The sequence below is a fragment of the Corvus brachyrhynchos genome, unplaced genomic scaffold (genome assembly GCF_000691975.1).
Source record: "Corvus brachyrhynchos isolate BGI_N302 unplaced genomic scaffold, ASM69197v1 scaffold103, whole genome shotgun sequence".
Taxonomy (NCBI): Eukaryota; Metazoa; Chordata; class Aves; order Passeriformes; family Corvidae; genus Corvus; species Corvus brachyrhynchos.
This window is the reverse complement of record NW_008237436.1, coordinates 6,487,527-6,508,996: the sequence shown is the minus strand read 5'-3', so window position 1 is coordinate 6,508,996 and position 21,470 is coordinate 6,487,527. Positions and strand designations below refer to the sequence as shown.

Below are 21,470 nucleotides of genomic sequence, written 5' to 3'. Positions count from 1 at the left end.
AACTGCAACCTAGAGACCAGAGTAATCTGCAGTCACTGTTGAAAGGCACACAGGCAGGAGGGAATTACGGAGGTGGCGTAAGGTTTGGCTATTAGAAGCACATTTAAGTACAGGAGTTTGGCTGTTGTCTTTTGTTTAAACCTCATCTGTCTAAGCAAACTGTGGTCTTGATTTGGCCTCAAGCTGTTCTACACGACCTAGACTCTAGACTAACAGTCAAGTACCACTTAAAGGCTTTTAGGAACTAAGAGACCTTGACAAATGAGAAGGCTAGGCAAGCACCAACCATATGAAGTTTAACAAAGGCAAGTGCTGGATTCTGCACCTGGGATGAGGCAATGTTGGATGTGTGTGCAGACTGGAGAATGAGATGAGGGAGAGCATTACCACAGAAAGGGACCTGGAGATCTTGATCAATGGCAAGTTCAACATGAGTCAGCAGTGCATGGCAGCACAGAGGGCCAGCTTTGTCCTGGGGTCCATCAAGAAGTTGTCCCATATTTGAAACTAAACCAAGCAGGACTCAACAGGTTGCTGTTGCTACCATGCTAGAGATGGGCCATACCTGTGCTGTATCCAGAGAAGCAGTGAACAAATGAAGCCTAAAAGCTATTTTGTTATTTGGTGCCAACAGAGCTAGCCTTTCAGATTTACTATTTGAAAGAGAAATATTTCTGGGGGGAGCAGGAAAATATGCTGAATACTCAGGGGAATTAATTGGAAGAAAAATTAAGCTTCCTTAATTCAGTGGAGGGATCCTCAGAGGGCCATAGAACCACTGACTGCACAAAGCTCACGTTAAGAACCTTCAGTCTTCCAACAAGCCCATCAATACAGAGAATTATGTACCTGTAAATCATAAAGTCAAGTCTTGAAAAAGCCTCATTTTAGAAGAGCCTACCTACAATGATACATGAATCCATGCCTAGTAAAGCCATGTTTTGTCATTGTTGAAATTTGATTTTAGATGTGGAATAGAATTAGTGCTATCTGATGTCTGGTTTTATTAATAACAAATACAGAGATTCAAGTCCTCTGCACCTCAGTTCATCAGACACATCACTTCCACACCCATTCAGGATACCTGGTAGATATTATGATCATGTCTGCTGGAAGATGTTGCCCATTGGTGACCTTCACAATATCGCCTACTGCTACCTGTGGTGGTCAGGAGTACAGTAGCATGGAAGAGAAAAACAAACAGTTCGCTTGTCTGCAATGTTAGTTTGTTATTTTCTTTCACCCAGTCAGAAGAACAGCATCATGCACAGAACAGCTAGAGACAGTGCTTCTGAAAGTCAGAGTACTTTTCACTGCAAGTTTGGAAATATCAAAGCCTTCCCTTCTCTCAATGCAAAGTAAACAATTCTCTAAAGGGGAAAAAAAAGGTAGAGATACTCACTTAGAAATTGTGAGCTTTTGTGGCTTATACTTAATAAAAAATACTTTTTTTCTATAATTCTGCCATTATCCAAATTTAGGGGTTTTCTTTAGTCTTATTTAATTTTCTTTTCTTCCCTAGTAAAAAAGTTATCTTTAAACTTTACCTTCCTTAAGTATCAAGGTTTTCTTCTATTCCTTATCTGTATTACTTACATACCAAATCATCACTATCATTTTCCCTTAATTCTTGTTAGATGCACTGCTTGTACTAGCAAGTAGTATCATCCCTATGGATCGATAATATAATCCTGACCTACAGTTACATGAGAGATGCAGAGTTCTGAATTCTGGAATACTTTGTCTCCTCCTACACAGGCCTAAGACTTTCCAGCACCTTGAGTTAGTCACACATGCATGGGACTTTCATTCTAAAAAGAGTAAAGCAGCACTTTCAAAACAGTAAACCAGGTTTGCCTGATAAGCATGAGGCTGCTTAATGCCAATGCACCACTGAGAGTCTGAAATGGGCTTAAAATACTTTTAAGACATTAATTTATAAAAATGGAAACAGATGGTATGTTTGAACAAGCAGATTCGTTAGTTTTACTCAGATACCACGAAAAATAAATTCCCTACCACTTTCAGCATAAAAAAAAAAAAAAAAAAAAAAAAAGTCAGAAGCCTTAAAGTGATCATACAGAACTGTTATGTTATTCCTTAACAATAAATGCAAGCCTGGACAATATGCAGGTACAGACACAGGTCAATTCAAGAAGTGCCTAAGGGTATAAAAAAAACCCAGATTCCAGGCTCGACCTTCATCTTTCAATTCACTGTCCTTTCTACAAAAATAGGACTTGGAACAGCATAAACAGGAACCAACATTAGCCATCAGAATCCCCGGCAATTTTCAGTTTCTTCTATAGCCTAACACTCCAGCAGGATTGCTTTTAGGTGTCTTGAGACTGATCTCATTCCTCAGAGGTTTTAAAAGGGTGTACGTTCTCCTCAATTACTAGATAAGAGGGCTAATTTTATCCTTTAAAAGGCATTAAGAGCCACAACTAGATCGATACATCCTAAGGCATTTCAGCAACTTCCAGGTCTCAGAAATAAAGCTCACCAGACCCTGGCCAAGGGCTTCACAGAACATGGGTCCCAAGTGCCTCAGGCAGCAACAGAGCTTGTGTTTCTTACTTGAGCAAGCAGCTTACTAATTAGTCTCAAAGCCTAGGGACTTTTCAGCACAGCCAGGAAAGTAAGTCTCTGTTAGACTTGCAGGGGAGGTACAGCATTGCAGTGAAAGTTACTCTTCCAGGTGGACTAAAAACAAAACACTGTTTACAGTTTACTTATTAACTGCACAAGCAAAAACACAACAGTTCATTAGCTTTTGACTGTAACATAGTACCAGGATTAAAAAATGGGTACTCAGGTGCCTTGCTCAGGGCAATTTTGACTACTGGAAGAGAAAGGATCCCTCCCACCCCCCCTGCATCCAGTGACAGAGAATTCTCATGTAGTATACATTGGTTCTAAGCCTCCTAATTAATTCTGGCAAGAGTAATTCTTGAACACTTGCTTTCCCTCCCTCCCTCCCATCCTCAGGTTTTATTTACCTCTTTCCACATAATGTTCTGCCACATCCCATTTCTTAGAACTGGAAAGAAAGCTTAAAGTTAGATTACACCATCAAAAAATCCTGATTCAGACAAATTTCAAAACAACTGTATCAGCAGTAGCAAACACTGATCACAACAGGAACTAACACAAAAATGAGAAATGTGTTTTTCAGAAGCTGGAACTTCTTTTGTTCACAGCTGTAGGTATGTGAATCCAAGAATGAGGAAGAATTTGCCCTTCATATTTATATAATTTTTATCACCTGCCAGACAACAGCTGGTGGCCTGATTTCTTCGTGGCATTGTTTCATACTAACATGTTTCTTGTTTTGGAAATGACCTTCCTTAAAACAAAGGGTATTACTGCCCACTGTCAATCAGTATCAGGAAGCACCTTTACTTTGTGTATGATTTACCACAGAATTTTCAAATCTCATCTTTTTCCTTGCATTTTATTCATAATATTTTGACTCTGGCACATCCAATGTCACCCATTACCAACAGCCCATATAAATCTGAAGCTTAACTGCCAAGCAGGCTCAAAGCCCTACTGAAAAGCAACAATTAGCTTTTGCAGAAGGAGGATCCTAACTGATGAAGTTCACATTGAAACAAGAAAAAGAAAACAAGGTGCTAAAAAGACCTTGGTTTCTGAAGTGCTCCAGTTCTACGCTGCTGTCTTAACACACTCATTAGTCATTTACCCTGCACCATGCCTTTCCACCCAAGCACCTCCTCTAGGTGGTTCTACACATACTTAATACTACTCCACCAAAACAGTAAAGTCAAATATGCCCAATTATTGATGAGTAACCCAGTCCAGTCCAGGTCAGAACACAGCAAGTTCACCTTCACTGAAAGCAGCTGCAGCCAGTCTTCAAAGGTGCTCAAAAAGTGCAGTGTGCAACAGATCAAAGTTGAAGAGGTCAGTCCCCCACTTTGAATACGAACAATCTTCTCCTCAGCTCTATGCAATTCATACATGTGGCTCATTTGAAAATAATACCACACTCTCAGAATAAAATTCTGCTGAATACAGCCTTGACCATCCTACCCAGGATAGGCCACTCCACAAACAAGAATGCAAGACTTGTCAGAACAGATCAAGCAGAAGAAACCCATTTCTCGACTCCTGTCCTCAGGCCACACATGGAAGCACTGAATCCTGATATTTAATATTATAGTGAATGGATTGCAGTGAACTAAACTATTTATCAAAAAATGGGTGGGCAGCAACAGAAGTGCTGCCAGTGATGTACCTAAAAACTGCTGAGCTTTCAACCAAACAAGTACAGGCAGTTTAAGGGCAGAACAGTTTTGGTGCACCACTTCTCTCCCTCATACGCACTGCTCTTGAATTGAGCTCTGCTTAGTTCAGAGCTCAGGAGAAAGCCTGAATCCAGAATCTCAAGTGAAAACAAAAATACCTGTGGCCTTGACTCAAAACTCAAACCCTCAGAGAGGAGCTGCAACAGTCAGCATTCTCCTGTGCCATGGTTTAGACAGCTCCCTATTCCACCAGAAAATTTTGGACACATTTCAGTAAACATTCAGTTGACATTGTTTTATGTTCACACAAAGGTATTTTGCAGCTTCAAGTGCTTTGGACTTGGTCTAGTAAGCAATTTACTCTAGAAAACAATTTCACTCTCAATGCTTACTGAAATCAACTTAGCAATTAAAATTAAATAGCCAAGCAAATTACTGAAGCTATTTTCTTACTGTTCTATTACTGAACTATTTTCTTTTAAACTCATAATCCCACAGTCTAAAGAGAAAGCTTCCATTAGACATAAAACAGTTCAGAAATTTTGGGGTTGTGATTTCGCACCTCCTACTCTGCTTAACCCAGTTTTGTAGGAGTACTCAAAAGGACAGAAAAGGACAGGTCTTCTCTAGAATACTTATAGGAGGGTAAAATGGATGAATTATTCATTGTCAAAAGATATTTGGTTAAAGTAACAAAGGACAAGTACCTAAAAAGACTGCTCTAACTTAAAAAGAGAGTTTCAATTTAAACTTCCTATCTAGGGCTTTCCAACACCAAAACCCAGCTCTGGATCTAGGAATTCATGCTGTCATTCACATCCAGGTATGTAGGGCCATTTGAAGTGAGGCTCCTGAAGGGTAAGCATCTCCCATCAGTCTTGTTCCAGAGTTTGCTAGCCCTGTGCTTGTCTACTATTTGAGCTCATCCCATACAATATTAAATGCTCATTACTTATTCTGTTATTTGATAATGGGAGGATCAATACATCAGAACAGTTACTACTGAGCTCTCTATGCAATACACTGCTCAGGGGCTTCACTTTGAATTATATGGAGTCTGGTTCCTATATTCAATGTCATCACATGAAGCCATCCAAGACATAAAACACTGGCTCAGAGCCTAAACACACTCCAGCTCCTAATGCAAATGTACAGTGCTCACCTGGGACAGAACTTTTGAACTTCTTTTTTAAAGGGAATTTAATTCCTACATACCAAAGCCACTCTGCAAAGCAAACTGATGTTTTTAATGGTAAATTTAATACAGGAAATGCAGTTTGAAGATACACTACTGCTCTAGAAAACTAAACAAGATAAATGCAAAGCCTACATGACTGCTGCTGCAGTAAGCAACTGGCCATTGCAGGCAGTTGAGTTCAGGACACAGGCAAGCAGACAGCAGGTATCTGCTTCCCAGTGAGTTCAAATGCTCTTCACACTGAATGCATTGATTAGACACCACTCAGCTAAAAGAGGAACCTAAAGGCACACAGAGAATCTAAATTTAATTCATCTTAATTCCACTCTGAACTTAAGTTGTCTTTTCATTCTGGTAATATATGTCTCAAGAATAAGCCTCTTTAGCCTTCCTCTTAAGAAGTAGGAGGATAAAGTTTTAAGTATCAGATTGAAAAATTATTTAGAGCATTCAAAGGTAAAAAAATAAAATCTGAACTCAAATAGTTTTTCAAGTGCTAAGTTCCACTTAGCTCCATTAGAACAGTTTGTGTTCTTTAAGGTTGTCTCTCCACAATTACTGTGACAAACTTCACTTGAAGTGTTTGTTGGCACACATTCTCTACCTACAACTGAATTATAACTGCTTCTGCAACCTCTGAAAGGACCATCTTTCATATTACCTATAACAAGGCCTGTTGTGTTACAGACACTTAATTGCCAATTGCTTATGACTAATACAGTGTTCTTGCACTTGAAACATCTTCCCAGACTCTTGTAGAGACATCACCTAGGAGAACTGATAAAGCAATGCTTTTTGATGTGTATTAATATACAATCTTAATGATCAACCCAAATTTTCAAGCACCAAACTCAGTAAAAATAACAGGCATAATGTTTGCAGGACTATCTGAAGCATGGAGCTAGCAGATTGCTTACTTCCCCATGTTCCTTTAAGTGCTCCTCTAGCTTTTGACACCTCAGGTGTTTGTGCTTGGGAGGGAAGGGCTCTACTCAGAGCTCAAGTCCCTGTATTCCCATTTCACCTGCACATTTGCACAGAGGAGCAGAAGTGAAGCTGCCCAACACAGGAACATGGAGCTGCCCTGACCATGGCACAGGACAATCACAGGGTGACCACTGACAAGCTCTTCCTATCTTCTGCACAGGTTTTCAGTTAAGGGAGGTGAAGAAAATGACTGATGTCTTCAGGTATACAGTGCCAAGTGCTGTCCATACATTAGGGATACATGTAGGCATTCAGTGGATATCAGTGTTATATTCTCTTTCAGTGACACTTCTGGAAAGCAAAGCTACTAAATCTCCAGACTTCCTATATTTACAAGGCAGCAGCATTTACAAAAATGACTTAAAATTCTTCTGACAGCAGCTTTTAATGTTTCAGGGGGTTGTTGGGTTTTTTTTAGTTTTGGATGTTTTGGTTTTGGGTTTGGTGTTAGAATAATCAGGATGGAGGTTGGTAGGGAAAAAATTGCTTGGTTTTCTTGGAGGAGCTGAGAATTATGTGACTTTGGACAACCTTGAAATTACATGAACTTATAAATTCTAATAATCCTCCCAATGCCTCACCCTTAAGTGTCAGACCATCAATCATCAGTCTGAAACATTTGGCAAAGTAAAATCCTAAATTACTGGTAAGTACCTAGTACACAAGGTATGCATTCCTCATCATCACGACAGTTAAAGCAATAGAATTGTTCAAAAGTAAGCATTCACTATTTGCATTTTAAATACTTACAGACTGTTCAGTCTTACCTACTGTTTTCTTTTTATTCACTGCACTGTCTGCCTTATGCCTTTTCTGTAAGGAAACAAAACATTTCATTACACCTCATTACACTTCATCACAAATTCCAAAACCATTAGAGCTAAAAATACGACCAATTGCAAGATGATACGTTGGGTCCTTTTTTGTCTTTATGGGGTTTTTTTGTTTGTTTTAAAGTCACAGATCATCTAAATCCAAATGGTTTGCAGAAGAGTATAATTATAAACTTCAAAGTGAGAGTCCCCATGCTGGAAGTCAGGCTCAAACCTGTATTAATGGCAAAAAAAATGCCTCCAAAGCTGGGTTTTTTTTGAAGAAAAACAAAATGAACAATAAGGACCATTTAGATGGTAGACATACTATAAATTCCACGTGCTGTTGTTTAGACTGATATCCAAATGATTTTATTCACCAGTACTTGGCAAAGCAGAAAGACCTCATTCTGACAAAGTATACAAGCAAGTTAGTGCAGGTTTTCCCCAAAACATTCTGCTCTGTCCTCAAGTTGCTTGCATTCCCCCAACCCCCATTTTCAAGACCATCTTAAAGGGCCACATATTTGCCAGGACTCTACAATGTCTTTCCAGTAAAAGCATTAAGTTTGAAGAGGGAGAAACAAATGTCCTGATTTCTACTGTTTTCTTGCACACCACCTATAATGAAAATACTTATTTATCTCAGTGTGTTACAGAAATTCTAGTCAAGTTAACAGCTTTGAAAGTCAAAAGGATATTTTGCTGTTGTTGAGCAATGACTCAATAGACTTCAGAGATGCACGGCTTTCTGGCATTTTATAGCTTTTTGTTGAAACATTTGGTCTTTAGCACAACCTTCCCCATAATCATACTCACATAGTCTTCTATGATTTCTTTGATGCCAGCAACTGTCAAAATAAATAGCAATGGCACCAAGGTGGTATATCTTCCTGTTGGAGAGACATCTGGAATTTGCTGTGAACAGAGGGAAAAAAGACCCATTTTCTATTTGTATTTAAAATTAATTTCCTCTACATTTAGAATTTTATGCAAAGCTCTCAGAAGAGAGAACACAAGGTTCTCTGACTTGCTGTCTGATTTGTGCCTGACAGACATGCAATTTCTGTGGGCAAACTAACCTACAGTCTAGGTAGGTTTGAAGAAACTATGCCATAAAGTTAAAAGATACTGTTGTTGTACATGCCTTTTATTCTAATTCTCCTCTCTTTACAAGAAAATTATACAAATTATATAATTCACATGGAAGCAATGATAACCTGGACTACCTAAACAGATAGCAGTTTCACAAGAATTCACACATTCTTTTCTAACTATGGTCAATAGCTCCATGTTTTATGACACCACTTATTTTAACTTATTAAGAATAAAAGAGGCTTGACTTTACAAACTACATTGAAAGAAGTCTCTGTCTTCCAATTTCAATTAGCAACTACATACCTCATTAATATTACTGTTAAAGTAAGTTTAATAATTTCTTTGCAGTTAAGCATAACAACAGAAATAACTTTTACTGCATTATCGTTTCATTTTATAAACAAGGCAAAGCAATAAAACAATACCTGCAGTAAGGCAATGAAGAGGAAGAATGCATTTGCAGCTTTTCTTATCTGCTCATACAGGAATCGAGGTAGAAATGTCACCACGCTGTACTTGGCTGTGCTACAGGGTAGAAGATTTTTATCTTAGTACTTCATCAGAATATCAGGCAGGGATCATGACCAAAAAGTCTAAAAGCCAGTGTTAGAAAGCAGTTCAAAGATAACAAAGTAAAGATAGATTTAGAATATGGAGGAAGTAGCTGTTTCAGTTATGATAAGGAGCTGTACCAAACACAAGAGGTATCACAGACCCAGAAGGCCCTTGGGCACACTTTTATCACTGGTACCTCTGTTATTGGATGAACTATCAGAGAATTTACCATCCACCCAAATTTCAACACCATGAACAGGCAAGCTTTCATTTCAGTTCCAAGCACTTGATGAGGGGCTTACCCCTCATCAAAACATGGAATTTAAATGTTGGAGGAGGCAGGGTTGAATGAGAGAAATTAGAAATTCTGCACTGCATTTTTAAAATGCCTCATTTCCCATTTCAGAACAACTTACGCTCAGCTATGAATAATCCTCCAGAACAATACACACTTTTTCAGATTAATGTTTTCTGGCTTTTTTCCTATTTATATCTATACACACACACACACACATATATATATAAATATTGTAACTAACATACATATAACTGAATTGTAACTACTATTTCTTCTGCCTTAAAAAAAACCATATTGCACTAACTAGCCTTAATCACCTATGTAATACCTTGTCATCTTCACATCAAATCCATAATGGGCATAAATACAACTTCAGGAGAAAAGTATCCAAATTGACATGATAATTTAACCGTCAGCATAGAACCTTCACCTACTAAACTACTGACCATCAGCATGAGTTGGAGATTTAACAACTGAGCACTTGCAGCTCAGTATGCCTTGCAAAGGCCCAACAAGCAATGACAGGAATTTTGAGGGATCGTTTTGTTTGGTTGCTTTGGTTTTGGTTTCATTTTGGGGTTTTTTGTTTTTGCTTTGTTCAGGTTTGGGTTGGTTTTTTTTAACGAAGTCTTGTATTTCCAAGGAACCGAGAACACCAGGGTACTTCTTTCAAGAAAAAAAGAAAAATTGTTTTCCAATTCCTGTTTTACTGAAGTTTCCTAGCAGTGCCAAGACTACCTTTCCACTAAGTCTAGTCCTCTCTTTCCCACCAATAAGCCTTCCAGATCAACTGAAATGCACGGCATCACTGTTCAGAAATCATAAAGAACTACGACAACCAAATGCTTTAGCCACATGATCTGCCTTTCACAACAGGCTGCTGCTATGCATGAAACTCTTACTACCTTGATCCACAAGCAGCTGAGTTCAGTGGGGTTCTCCTGCCTCTGCATGGACCAGGTTAGAGAGCTACATTCTCCAGCTTATTTGCTTTAGCCACTTTCTTTCCCTTCTTATCTGCTTCATCCCCACCTCCAAGCCATCTAACCACACACTGTTGCATCTTTCAAAATCAAACAGTAACAAGATGTAACACGGCTCAGTTTGTTATAAAAAGCTCTATTTTGAACACTAGAGAAGAATTAGTGTGGTAAGTTAAAAAAACCAAGACCAATTAAAAAACAATTAAGATGCATCTTATCTTGGGAACTTGCCTCATTTCCTCTTCAACCAACTGCAAATCTCATTCTACTGCTACTATTGCTCACCAGAATAAAGTACTTAAATACTCAATATTGTACAGAAATTTCAGGTGGTTGGACTTTATCCTGGCTCACATCTACTAAGCCAACTGAGTGAAATCATACATCCAGGTTTAAAGCATGTAACATAGTCCAGTTATTATATAAAAGAAGTTACTTCCTTCAAGTGCTGTTAATTCCTTCCAACTCTACGTATTTTTTGATTTAAGCAACATTTGCTTGGTCTCATGTGTAATAATCTTCCTTTAGCACAGAACTTAATTAAACACACGTCTCAGAATTACCTTGTGACTTAAAAACATGGGTTAATCAAGTTCACGGTTTAGACCTAGAAGTGAATTTTCCAATAAGTACTAATTAGACATCAAGCAACTACAGATTTTATATCAGAATAGTATTCCTCCAGGTATCACATTGCTATGATTATACTAACACAAGAATTTGACTGCAACCAAGCTGAAACATTTATTAACACCATTCTACCACATACCAACTTTACAGCTACCTGGCTCAAACATGATTCTTAACTCTAACAATTCTGTTAATGCCAACACAGTAAGGCTCTTTTGAAAGAGGTTTGTACATACTAAGTCACTGCATGTATTCTGTTGCTTAAGTAACTTGACAGATGTCTACAGAAAATGGGTACAGCTCTAATTAGAGGCAGGCACAGTCAGCTGTTACCATACGGACCAGAAACAGCAACCACAAGTATGCATAAAAAGCAGATACATGTCATTATTCAAAAAGAAAACTTCTTACAAAAACCTTACTAGTAGTCTAAGCTGGGCAGGAGCATTCAATTGATTTGGCTCCAAATAACAGTTCTTTAAATGATAAATACAGTATTTATTTTTAAATAATACTAAAAAAGCCTTGTGCTCCCTCCCAACAGGTAGATGTGTTAAAACTTCAGGATAACCAAAGCTCAGGAAAAGTTAAAAATCTACAGATGAACAGGTAGAAACTTCAGTCAGCTCACTCACAGCACAGTTTTGGTCACTAAAAAAAAAAATAACTGGCAGGTTAGCTCTCTGACCAGCCCCAATCAGAGCCATCTTAACTCCAAGAATACAAAGTCTCCAGCTCACAGAACAGGTTGAGGCAGGTAGAGGAGAGAACCACGAGGGGGAAAACAAACAACAAACTGGTTTCTCCTAAAGCGAGAGCTGTAAACTATGCAAATCTTGCTTAACTACACAAATTTAAACGTTGAACAGGTGTGCAAACACTAAAAGTGGTGTCTCCTCTACACCTGCAAGTTAATTCACATAAGTCATGTTTCAAGTTACACCACTGTGCAAGTCAGGAGGAACAGTACCAAACCCTGCTAAACAAATGAATTTGGATACACCTGACTACAGCTGAGTCTGGCCCCACTGTTTCTACAGCAATGCAGAGGTTTTCCTGAAAGCAATCACTGTATAAATTGGAAAAAATTACTGTCATTCACATACTTTAACTCATTACCGTATTAGTGCAAGTATTACCTAGTTATTTTAGTAGCACTCAAATGAAAAGTAGCAAACAGTGCACTGAGAAACTCAGTAGCAGCTTTCCAGTATAGTCCCTTTAGCTATTCATACCTAATTCTTGCACAACCACTCCCATTATTGCCCTTTCCCCCGTTTCCCAAAAATATTTTATAAAGTCAAGTTTTATTTTTCTGAATAATCCTTGAAGAGGCAAAGGCTGTCAGTAAGAGAGGCAGAGCAGTTACTTCCTTGAGACATGTATGTGTGCTGGCGACATGCAGCTGAACACGGCTCTGCACTTTTCCAGGCAGCCATCTAATGCACTTCCACCCCTTCCTTCAGACGGCAACTCCAAGATGAACTTCACCTTCAGGATAATCATGATTAAGAAAATGGGACCTCCTTGAGATACATGGAATCCCATTTCCAGCAGTCACAAGAACAACAAACTGCCTTTTCCTAGACAGCATTCACACAAACCTACTCATGCCACAGTTCACATACTTGAAATACTCTCCAAGAGCTGAAGAATGAGTATCACCTCATGTTGGTGCTGTTAACACACATCAATTTGCAGGAACAATTACTAAGAAAGCCAGGCACAGACACCTGAACCACATCAAAGTGGCTGTGTAATTAAAGTGAATGTTACAGACTTGAACTCTTAGAGCAAACAGGCTTTGTTTTCATTAACATGTACAAAAGGTCAGATGCCTGGTAACAGAGAAGGAAGAGAAAAACCCCAGAAAACCCAAGATGATCTGCTTGACTTAAGAGCTCAAATACTGTCTTTAGCAGAGTGGTGTTTGCATGCTAAAGTCCTGCCAGGCACACAACACTTAATAGCAAGACTGACATCAGCATGTGAGGCTCTGCTAAAGCTTTCAAGTACAGGAGTAGTATGACAAGCTACCTCCAGGCAGTCACCATTGCAGCAGGAGGCACAGCAGCAAGCTTTACATATTTGTAGAGATATTAACAGAAAAAACAACATTCAGTTATTACACTGAGTACAGAGAAAGCCCATTTATAGGAACATCTCACCAACAAGCTGCTCCCATGTAGAATACTGAGGAGGTGGTTCTAAAGCCAAGTGTCACAAACAAGGTTCTTAGCAGTTGCATGAGTATGACAGTGAAAGGTCATCTACCTCCTTGCACATAGGGAAGATGGTGTACTTTCTTGAAACGTGCTAAAGAGACAAAAATCAACTTGTTTACAAATTCCCCAAAAAATACATCATGAGGGCTTATTAGAAGCAATTACTTATATGCTTATGAAATGATTATTGGTTGACTGAAAATTAGGTCCTAAATACCCACTGTTGATTTTTATAACAGGAAGCAATTTCTGCCTGAACCAATGCAGTCCTCAATTCAATCGAAGGGCCTTGCTCTGTCAGACGAGTCCTCAAGACTATAGTTCTTACAGAGGAAGACTCCAGCCAGCAAGGCTTTCACTGCTCTGTTCATGGCTGTACGCTTCTGTCAGCCAGGAAAAGGGTATGTGGTGCTTAAACACTCCAGACAGTTTGAGACAGTCCCTGAGCTCAGGGCAGAGCAGAGGAGTGTGAAAGGAGCAGGACTTGCTCTTGCAGAGTAAAAAGTGCAACAACTTGAATACTGCAAGACATCATTGCTTGAAGCTCACCAAAGCAAGACAAAAAAACCCGGAGTGATCACATTACATCTGTCACCCAGCTCTGGAACAACCACTGTCCAAGCACATATTTTGTTTCCATCTTTCCCTGCACTCTGCTAGAGTTTCTCCATAATAGCGGAGACATTTTATATATACAAGTTCATATATTGTCAAAAGAAGAAATGGGTTTAAGGGACATTCTTCTGCTTAGCTACTGAAACATCAAATCCTGAAAGATTTCCCAACAAAGCTGCAGCAAAACTGTAGAAGATGAATCTGTTGTCTGAAATTATCCACACAGACAATGAAACTGATTGAGAGTATTCAAATGCATTAGAATGAATCAATTTTAACTTTGACTGAGAACAACTATAGCAGCTTCCAGCTGAAGAAAACTTATCAGTGGGATAGTTTTCATCTCAAGCACCTCACCACTTCCCCACATTCCTTATTTCTTCATTTATAGTATGGGCTTCCACCAGAAGCAACTAAAGGCACCACTCTTTGGAAAACTCCTCCTTCTCCTCGCTTGTTACAGGTGGAACTGATCACATCTTAGAATCCCTGAGCCCTCTTTTCTCAAATCATATGATTTAGGGGAAAACTATTGTTTCATACACGTTTAAAAGAGCCAGGACATATCAACCCAGCCCACTAATTTCCCTGCAGGTCAAGTTCCATTAGAACTTGTTTTATAGGGGCCACAATAGTTTGGGTCTGCTGCAATTTAACAAAACTTTTCAGAACAGTTTATTCAAGTTAAATTCAAGGTTTCATAGACAAATTATGAACAAAAAAAAAAAGCAGACAGTTGTCAGCTAGATAACCAGCCACTAAGGCTGAGGAGTGTTTTAGACAAGGGAAAAACTAAATTAGCACAGACATTGCAGATCATTCTCACATCACTATTTTCTGGTCATGCACATCTGAGTGTTGCATCCGACATCAACACCTAGTAAAATGGTAGGGCGCTAAGGGCAATACTCAATGGTTACCATTGCTTGAGCAGGCAAGTAGTGCTATCTACCCTCATGCACAAGCTCCATTTCAGGAGCAAGATGATCAGGCTGACAAACCCAGCCTGGCTGAGCTACCTGTACTTCCTCCCAAGCTGCATCAGCAACGAGCTTATCTTCAAGTGCTTCAACTCAGCTGCTCTCCTTACACAGACCACTGTTAAGACAGAAGTACCTGAAAATGCACTATGAACTCTTGTCCACTGAAGCACAACAATCCCATTACTTTCTAGTTCATTAGGATCACCTCCTAACCATGCAAGGATTTTTTAGAATTTCTGACCTGGAGTACCTTATTCCAAACTGCCCCAGTATCAGCAGCCCTACTGCCATACACAGCTAGTAAAAGACTGCAACAAATAATGTAATTGATGTTAATTACAAAAGCAAATATTACTTCCACTAGGAAAGTATCCTACAGTAGTGCAGTCTTAATACAGAGTAGGCACTGCCACAACTGCTTATGCTCAGTTTAGCGTGAAAACCAGACCACGTGTCACATTTAATAGAAGCAAGAGCACTTTTGCTTCAAAATCCAGTACCCTGGAGGCTTTTCCTAAAGCACGCAAACAGAAAAGGCCTTTCCATGAGTTCCCTATTCATTAAATCCCTACAAAAAGGGGAACAGATTCCTGACTGGTTTTCAGTAACAAATACATTAAACAAAGACTGTTTAGAAACAGTACTAAAAGCTCTGAAGGCATGATACTGTTTCAGCATGCGTGCGAGCTCATCACTACAGTAATACATCCTTGCTTTGCAGTAGCCCCGCTGGCAAGCACAACTCAATAAAAACAGGGCTGACCAGCACAGTTAACCTCAAAATTCTACTGTCTAATAAAGTAAGTTTAGTACCACATTTAGTTGCTGTGCAAACACAAAATAGCCTTCATATAAACACAGAGCATTGATATGAAGATGGCTAAAAAAAATACCAAACAAGTCACACAAGCTAGCTAGCTGTCTAAAAGCCAGAGTGCTAGCTTCAGTTTTAAAGCAAATTTTAAACTCTAAATGTCACCACAACTTAAGCAGTGTTTATTTTAGTGACAAGCAGGGGGCTGGTAGAAGAAATTAATATTTAGTCTGTCTTGGGAGAAATGTAATTATCTTCACAACCCACAGAAACTATGTGTAATGCAGTTATTACACTTCTTAAACTCTACTTAGGTCCACTTGAGATAAACTTGCTCTTCCACCTTTTTCTACAGACCACTAGCAGCCAGGGAGACTCAAAAAGAGAAAAAGGGACCCAGTTTAATTCACCTGCTGTGTTGCTACTGCTGATTTATGAAATTTATCACGCCAAAAGCCACCAGAACAATTTCAGGATACCAGAGAGCTCAGCATACAGCAGGTGAAAGGGCACTAGAACTCCCATATCTGTGGTTGTTTTTCATCCAGACATTTCATCTAGGCAAAATTCAACAATTAAACTGTCCAGGGGTTCTTGGCCCTAGGAATAGCCCAAGACCAAAAATGCAGCAGCTACAAATACACTGGTACAATCTCTACACACAACACAAGCATACAGTAACAGGTACTTTTAGTGAATTTTAATGGCTAAAATAATCATTCTGTAGCTGTACCCAAGCCTTTTTCATTGTGATAGATTCCAGTATCAGCAACAGCTACACTGCAGGAAACAAATTTTTGCTTATTTAAAAAAATATGTTACACTAAATACTTTTTCACTTAAAATAGTATCTACCTAAAACTAAAAAGAGTTAAAGGATTAGTTTAACACAGGATTAGACTTGCAGCATTCAGATTATAATAATACATCCCTTCTTCGAAAAATTTCAAAATGCTGTTCTGCAGTCAGGCAAGCAATCTGTTCACATGACAACAGAAGAGTATTTGAAATGTAATACTAACACAATAAAACAAATGGCCAGTGCCTGAACTCTACTGAGAATAAACTGAACAGAAATAGAGGCATTTTTACCTGAAGAACATGGATACATTTTGGTGCAAGATGAATGCTGGGTTACACGACTATGTGCAGAGAAATTCACCTGCACGTAGCAGACTACAATCCACACTTTCAACCAGGTCGTAGCAAACACTACTCGGGTTACAAGGGTCAGTACTAATGAGTTAGTGATACCAGCAACTCCTGTTTCACCATTGAGAACCTCCCCACACCATCAAAAAGTATGAACGCTGCTAAATCACAACTGACCTTCTACAGTACCCACACACAAAAGCCAATAAAGCAATGCACTTGGCTTCATTTAATACAACACACATGAAATTAAAGGAAGAATAAAGATTGTGTTTGCAGTTTTGTCACCAGCAAGCATCATGCAGACACTGATGGGACAGTCTGGGACTACAGATAAACAGGAGTCTGTTTAGTATGGGACTTATGATTATACTAGAAGCCTTGCTACAGTCTTCAGGGATAAATTCCCCAGTGCAAGTGCTTCTGCCTTACGAGACAAGAAATTGATTCTCACCTGTTTACTTGGGTTTTAAGACCCTGTACAGTTTAAAAGTAAACACTCAAGACTTTTTGCTCATTACCTTTTCTAACAGAATTTAACTTTTGCCCATATGGAAGACAAGTTTCTGAACTGAGGATTTTCTGGATATCAGAATGCAACTTTTAGGACTTCCCCAACAGGTCAAGCCACCAAAGTCTGTTTTGATAAGAAGCTTTCAAGCAAGGCTTTTGGATTCAAGAGCCATTAAAAACAAGTTGAATTTTGCCCTTCCTGAGTGCTGCTGTGCCTGACCTCCCAACTCAAGCCACAAACTGAGACTGAACTTGGGGTCCTGATTCAGATGCAAGTCAGATTTGCACCAGGATGCATTACCAGGCCTGGAACAGAAGAATATTACCTAGAGCAACATTTACAAGAACAGCTCCAATGAGCTTTGAAAATTTGGAGACAATTTCTAATGTCCTTAAAGTTATCTCAGCATACTTGTTCTTCCTGGATGAATAAACCAGAAGTCCAACTTCTTTTGCATCAACATTAACACACACAACAAGTGAGGGGCTCAAATCACTTCATTGGTGATTTTTACTGCATGCACTGAAGAAATTCCTATTACAGTACTATTATACATTCAGAACAAGCCACTGGTGTCAGAGTAGATTCTTTAAACATCAAGAAACTGAATTTACATGAAAACAAAATTTATAGAACATTCTCACTTCAAGAAAAATGTCCAGTCCTCACTGAGGATACATTTGGAAATGTGTTCATGGCGTTACACTGGTCATCTCAGAAGTATTAACACAGCATTCAAGCCCCTACCACCACACTCCACCTGTATTCCTTTGGTCTTACAAGGCAATAGGGAAGCTTGTTTCCCATCTTGTTGTGGGCTGACTTTGGCTGGACACTTGGTACTCCCTGATCTGCTCTATCATTCCTCTTCTCAGCAGGACAAAAAAAACCTCATGGGTCAACATAAAAGCAGTTTAATAAAGCAAAGGTCACATAGAGAAGCAAAGGACAATAAAAAAAACTTACTCCCTACTTCCCACTGGCAGGCATGTCCAGCCACTTGACAGGAAGCAGGGCTTCAGTACGCAGAGCGGTTGCTCCAGAGCACAAATGTCACAGTAAGTGGCACAAAGCTGTGTAGAGCAACTGGAAATCTCCTCAACATAAATGTTTCATTTCTTACTGGACTTAAATGTACAGAAAGGCTCTGGTTAAACTGACAAGTGTTTAAATTACATATGCTGAATATGTCAAAACAGGTACTAGTTAGCTTTCGTAAAAGCAAACATTTAATACCGCAGTACAGCTATGTTGCAAAAAGTAATAACATTTGTTCATTTTTTACATATGTCAAACCTTCTAAAATGCTTCAGCTGAAAACAGAACATAACTCACCTTTTAATAAAACGTCCAAAAAGTAACACATACCAAGTTTTTCAAAATAAACAGAGCAGGACTGAAAACAGCTTCTGATGCAGGTAGAAGGGGTGTTTCTACAGATGTAATCACTGCTGCTACAGGATAATAAACAACAGTGACAGCCATATATATGCACGTGTCAAGGGCCAAGCTAAATCCAGCCTGTAACATACAGCACTAAATTTTGAAATAGTTTGTTACAAAGTTCCAAGAACACAAAAGAAGTTGGCCATTTCTCTGCACCTCCTCATAGTCTCATTTACACCGGAGAGCCTGAGGAAAGAAGAAATGTTTCTTCTTTCTACATCCTCACACTTCAAGACTTCTTGGAGTGTTAATGCCATCTTGCCATCCACTTAATTTTTGCAATAGCACTACACACTACTTAGTGGTATTAAGAGAATTATCTATTTTTCTTAACTTATCCAAAATTAGTTTGTCTTTATGCTCCCACAAACATTGGAACTCGCTTTTACCACTGCTTCTCTACCCACAAAAAGTTAAGCAGCTCAAGATGTTTAGAGCATCTTACACAAAAAGCCTTATCTCTAACCTGCCCTCCTCCATGCTCTGCACTTCCATTTCTTGCTGTATTTTGCTTTGTTTTGAGCAAGCTTTTCACACTACCCTTAATTTAGAAAACTTCCTATGAACATTCACAAATTCCCACTATTATTCAGAGAATCCTTGATGACTACCAAAAATATGACAGTCAGAATTCACGCAATTTAAAATAAGCTGGTTTATTATTTTCAATTCAGTTTTCCACAAGCCCTTATGTACAGGTGTTTACATGCTTACCCAACACCTTGCTCTTGTGGTACACATGCTTCCTAGGGAGACAAAACGTCTGCAAATCCAACAGTAAGAGAAATCCAGTGCTGAATGAAATTCTGAAGCTGAACACAGTTAAGCAAGAAAGTCCAAAAGGCAACAGAGAACTCCAGTTCCTCAAGAGAAACTCCAATATACTGAAGTAACTAAATAACCAACCACTCATACTCCACACAAGGCCTCCTTACTCACATATTACAAGCTCAGATCACCTGTGCCTTCAGTCCCACCAGGCTGGGGGAAGAAAGCTAATCCAGAGGATGGAAAGAGCACAGGCAATGTCTGTCACCCTTTAAAAGTCAAGGGATCAAAGCTTTCTTACTAAGCAGGAGCAAATCATTATAAAGTCAACTTAATTTCCAAGTGACACTAAGGAGCTAAGATTCCTAACCAGGTAATGAAAGTATCTCTACTTTGCTATTACACTACCTGCATTTTGCCCTATCCCTCACAATATTGCTCATGACTCAAAATTTGCCTGTCAAGAGGCAAAGATGCAAAAAGGTAATGAGAAACTTGTACAGCTATCAGGGGATAGCTGCCAGACAGCAATTGGGCCCAACTGCTCTTTAGTAATAGCACTGTCAGGAACAAGTTCCTGGTAGCAGAGTCACACACTACTTTTCTGTAAGATTTAGCCAGATCAGAACAGAATCCCTTCTGGAAAACCTAAACTACAGGTTCTGCTCTATTCCCTGCTTTTCCTTCTTAAAGCAGAAAAAGCACAAATAGCCTATGCACAGGAAACAGTTAAACTCATCCTCCAGTCAGTCAAGGAAAAATAAAGCAAGAAAACATCCACTGTTTCTACCCACATAGAATAAGGAAGATACTAAGAAAATGTGTCATTTTAATTGCTCCTAAACCACAGACTTTCCCAGAGAAGTATGTAACGAGTCAAAGTTGAGGAGAAAACCACCTATAAGTAAGTTGCTGTGGTGCCTAGAACACCAGCACCCTTCCAGAGGATATTCTTAGAACTGCCCTTGGTAATACACACAATAAACCAGATAATGGAAATCATCACTTCACAACATGATATAAAACTCCTCTCTTTTCATAAAGGCACTCATTGTGTAAACTGTTCTTTGAACAATAACCCAAACATCTGCATTAATGAACAGAAGCCTGCTAAATAATGCTCCTCCTTAGTCATGACAGGAGCCATCTGTTCATCCAGCTAACCCCAGGCAAGTGTGGCAAGCACCGCCACAACTTGCTCACGTTATGCATCCTCATACTCCATGTTTCAGTCCATGTTATTTGTGTTTCCAAACTACAACAACATGGTATTAATCATACCACTGAAAGTATTAACACACACACACACCTACATTAAAGGCTCCAAACAGAAAATAAGATTACCTCTGGTCTTCAATTAAAAGACAAAAGTGGACCGTAGCCTTTTACACATAGGGATGCCAGCTTGCAGTTTCTGTAGTCATTCTTGTCCTGTTAGATGTACTTTCTCTTTTCTTCCTTCCGATTCTATACATATATGCTTAGCCTAGCTGTTTTTTCAACCGAACGCTACTTTTTAAGGGGACATTTCATGGAGTTTACTGGATTCTACCCAGAACTCCCACTAAATTTTCATGGCCTAACCCTTGCATCCAGAAATACTTGAGTAGGTCCTCTTACTCCAAAATTCAGTGCCCTACTGAAGTGAACACCTTTTTGTGCATCTTGCCCACGCGGCTCTACCAGCTCCCTGCTCTCACTACTGTCGACGGAAGCAGCTCATCCCTTGCTGCTGCTGGATTCGCCCGTGCACTGGCCAGACCCTGGTACCCACCGCAGGCAGTAAACCCATCCGCCTCGGCTGAGACGCGTTTTATTGTGTTGAAAGCTGGCGTGGGCAGGGTCGAGAGGCGAGGGAGAGGGATCCGAGTCCTCCCAGCCCACGGCTGCGGGGTGTGCGGGCTGCCGCCTGGAAAGGGAGAAGCGGGGACTGCTCCGTACCTGACCCAGTTGTCGCGGAACTTGCTCTGCTGGGGCTGGTTCAAGTAAATGGTGCGGGCTGGTGCCTCGTCCAGATCCGCCGCGGACGTGGCTCCGGACATCTCATCATCCGCCTTCTTATAGCCCGAGGTGGAACAGACAGGTCCTACAAGGAGAGCGCGGAGGGCAGGCGGTCAG

The 21,470-nt window shown here is 39.6% G+C and overlaps 1 protein-coding gene across 4 annotated transcripts in view; it reads right to left on the bottom strand.

Annotated features, from left to right (window-relative positions):
• ATP8A2 (ATPase phospholipid transporting 8A2) overlaps nucleotides 1–21,470 on the bottom strand; it is a 295,003-nt gene that overhangs the window by 263,156 nt on the left and 10,377 nt on the right. For 3 of the 4 annotated variants that reach the window (XM_017731391.1, XM_017731389.1, XM_017731390.1), the window contains 6 exons: nucleotides 21,294–21,438; nucleotides 8,795–8,894; nucleotides 8,091–8,189; nucleotides 7,227–7,272; nucleotides 3,003–3,043; nucleotides 1,085–1,158 (listed from right to left, as the gene is read on the bottom strand). In XM_017731391.1, the coding sequence (XP_017586880.1) occupies nucleotides 1,085–1,158; nucleotides 3,003–3,043; nucleotides 7,227–7,272; nucleotides 8,091–8,189; nucleotides 8,795–8,894; nucleotides 21,294–21,394 (461 nt within the window). In that variant the 5' untranslated portion in view covers nucleotides 21,395–21,438. Of the gene's footprint in view, nucleotides 1–1,084; nucleotides 1,159–3,002; nucleotides 3,044–7,226; nucleotides 7,273–8,090; nucleotides 8,190–8,794; nucleotides 8,895–21,293; nucleotides 21,439–21,470 lie in introns of those variants that run through there. The other variant, XM_008631468.2, reaches the window with a different exon arrangement.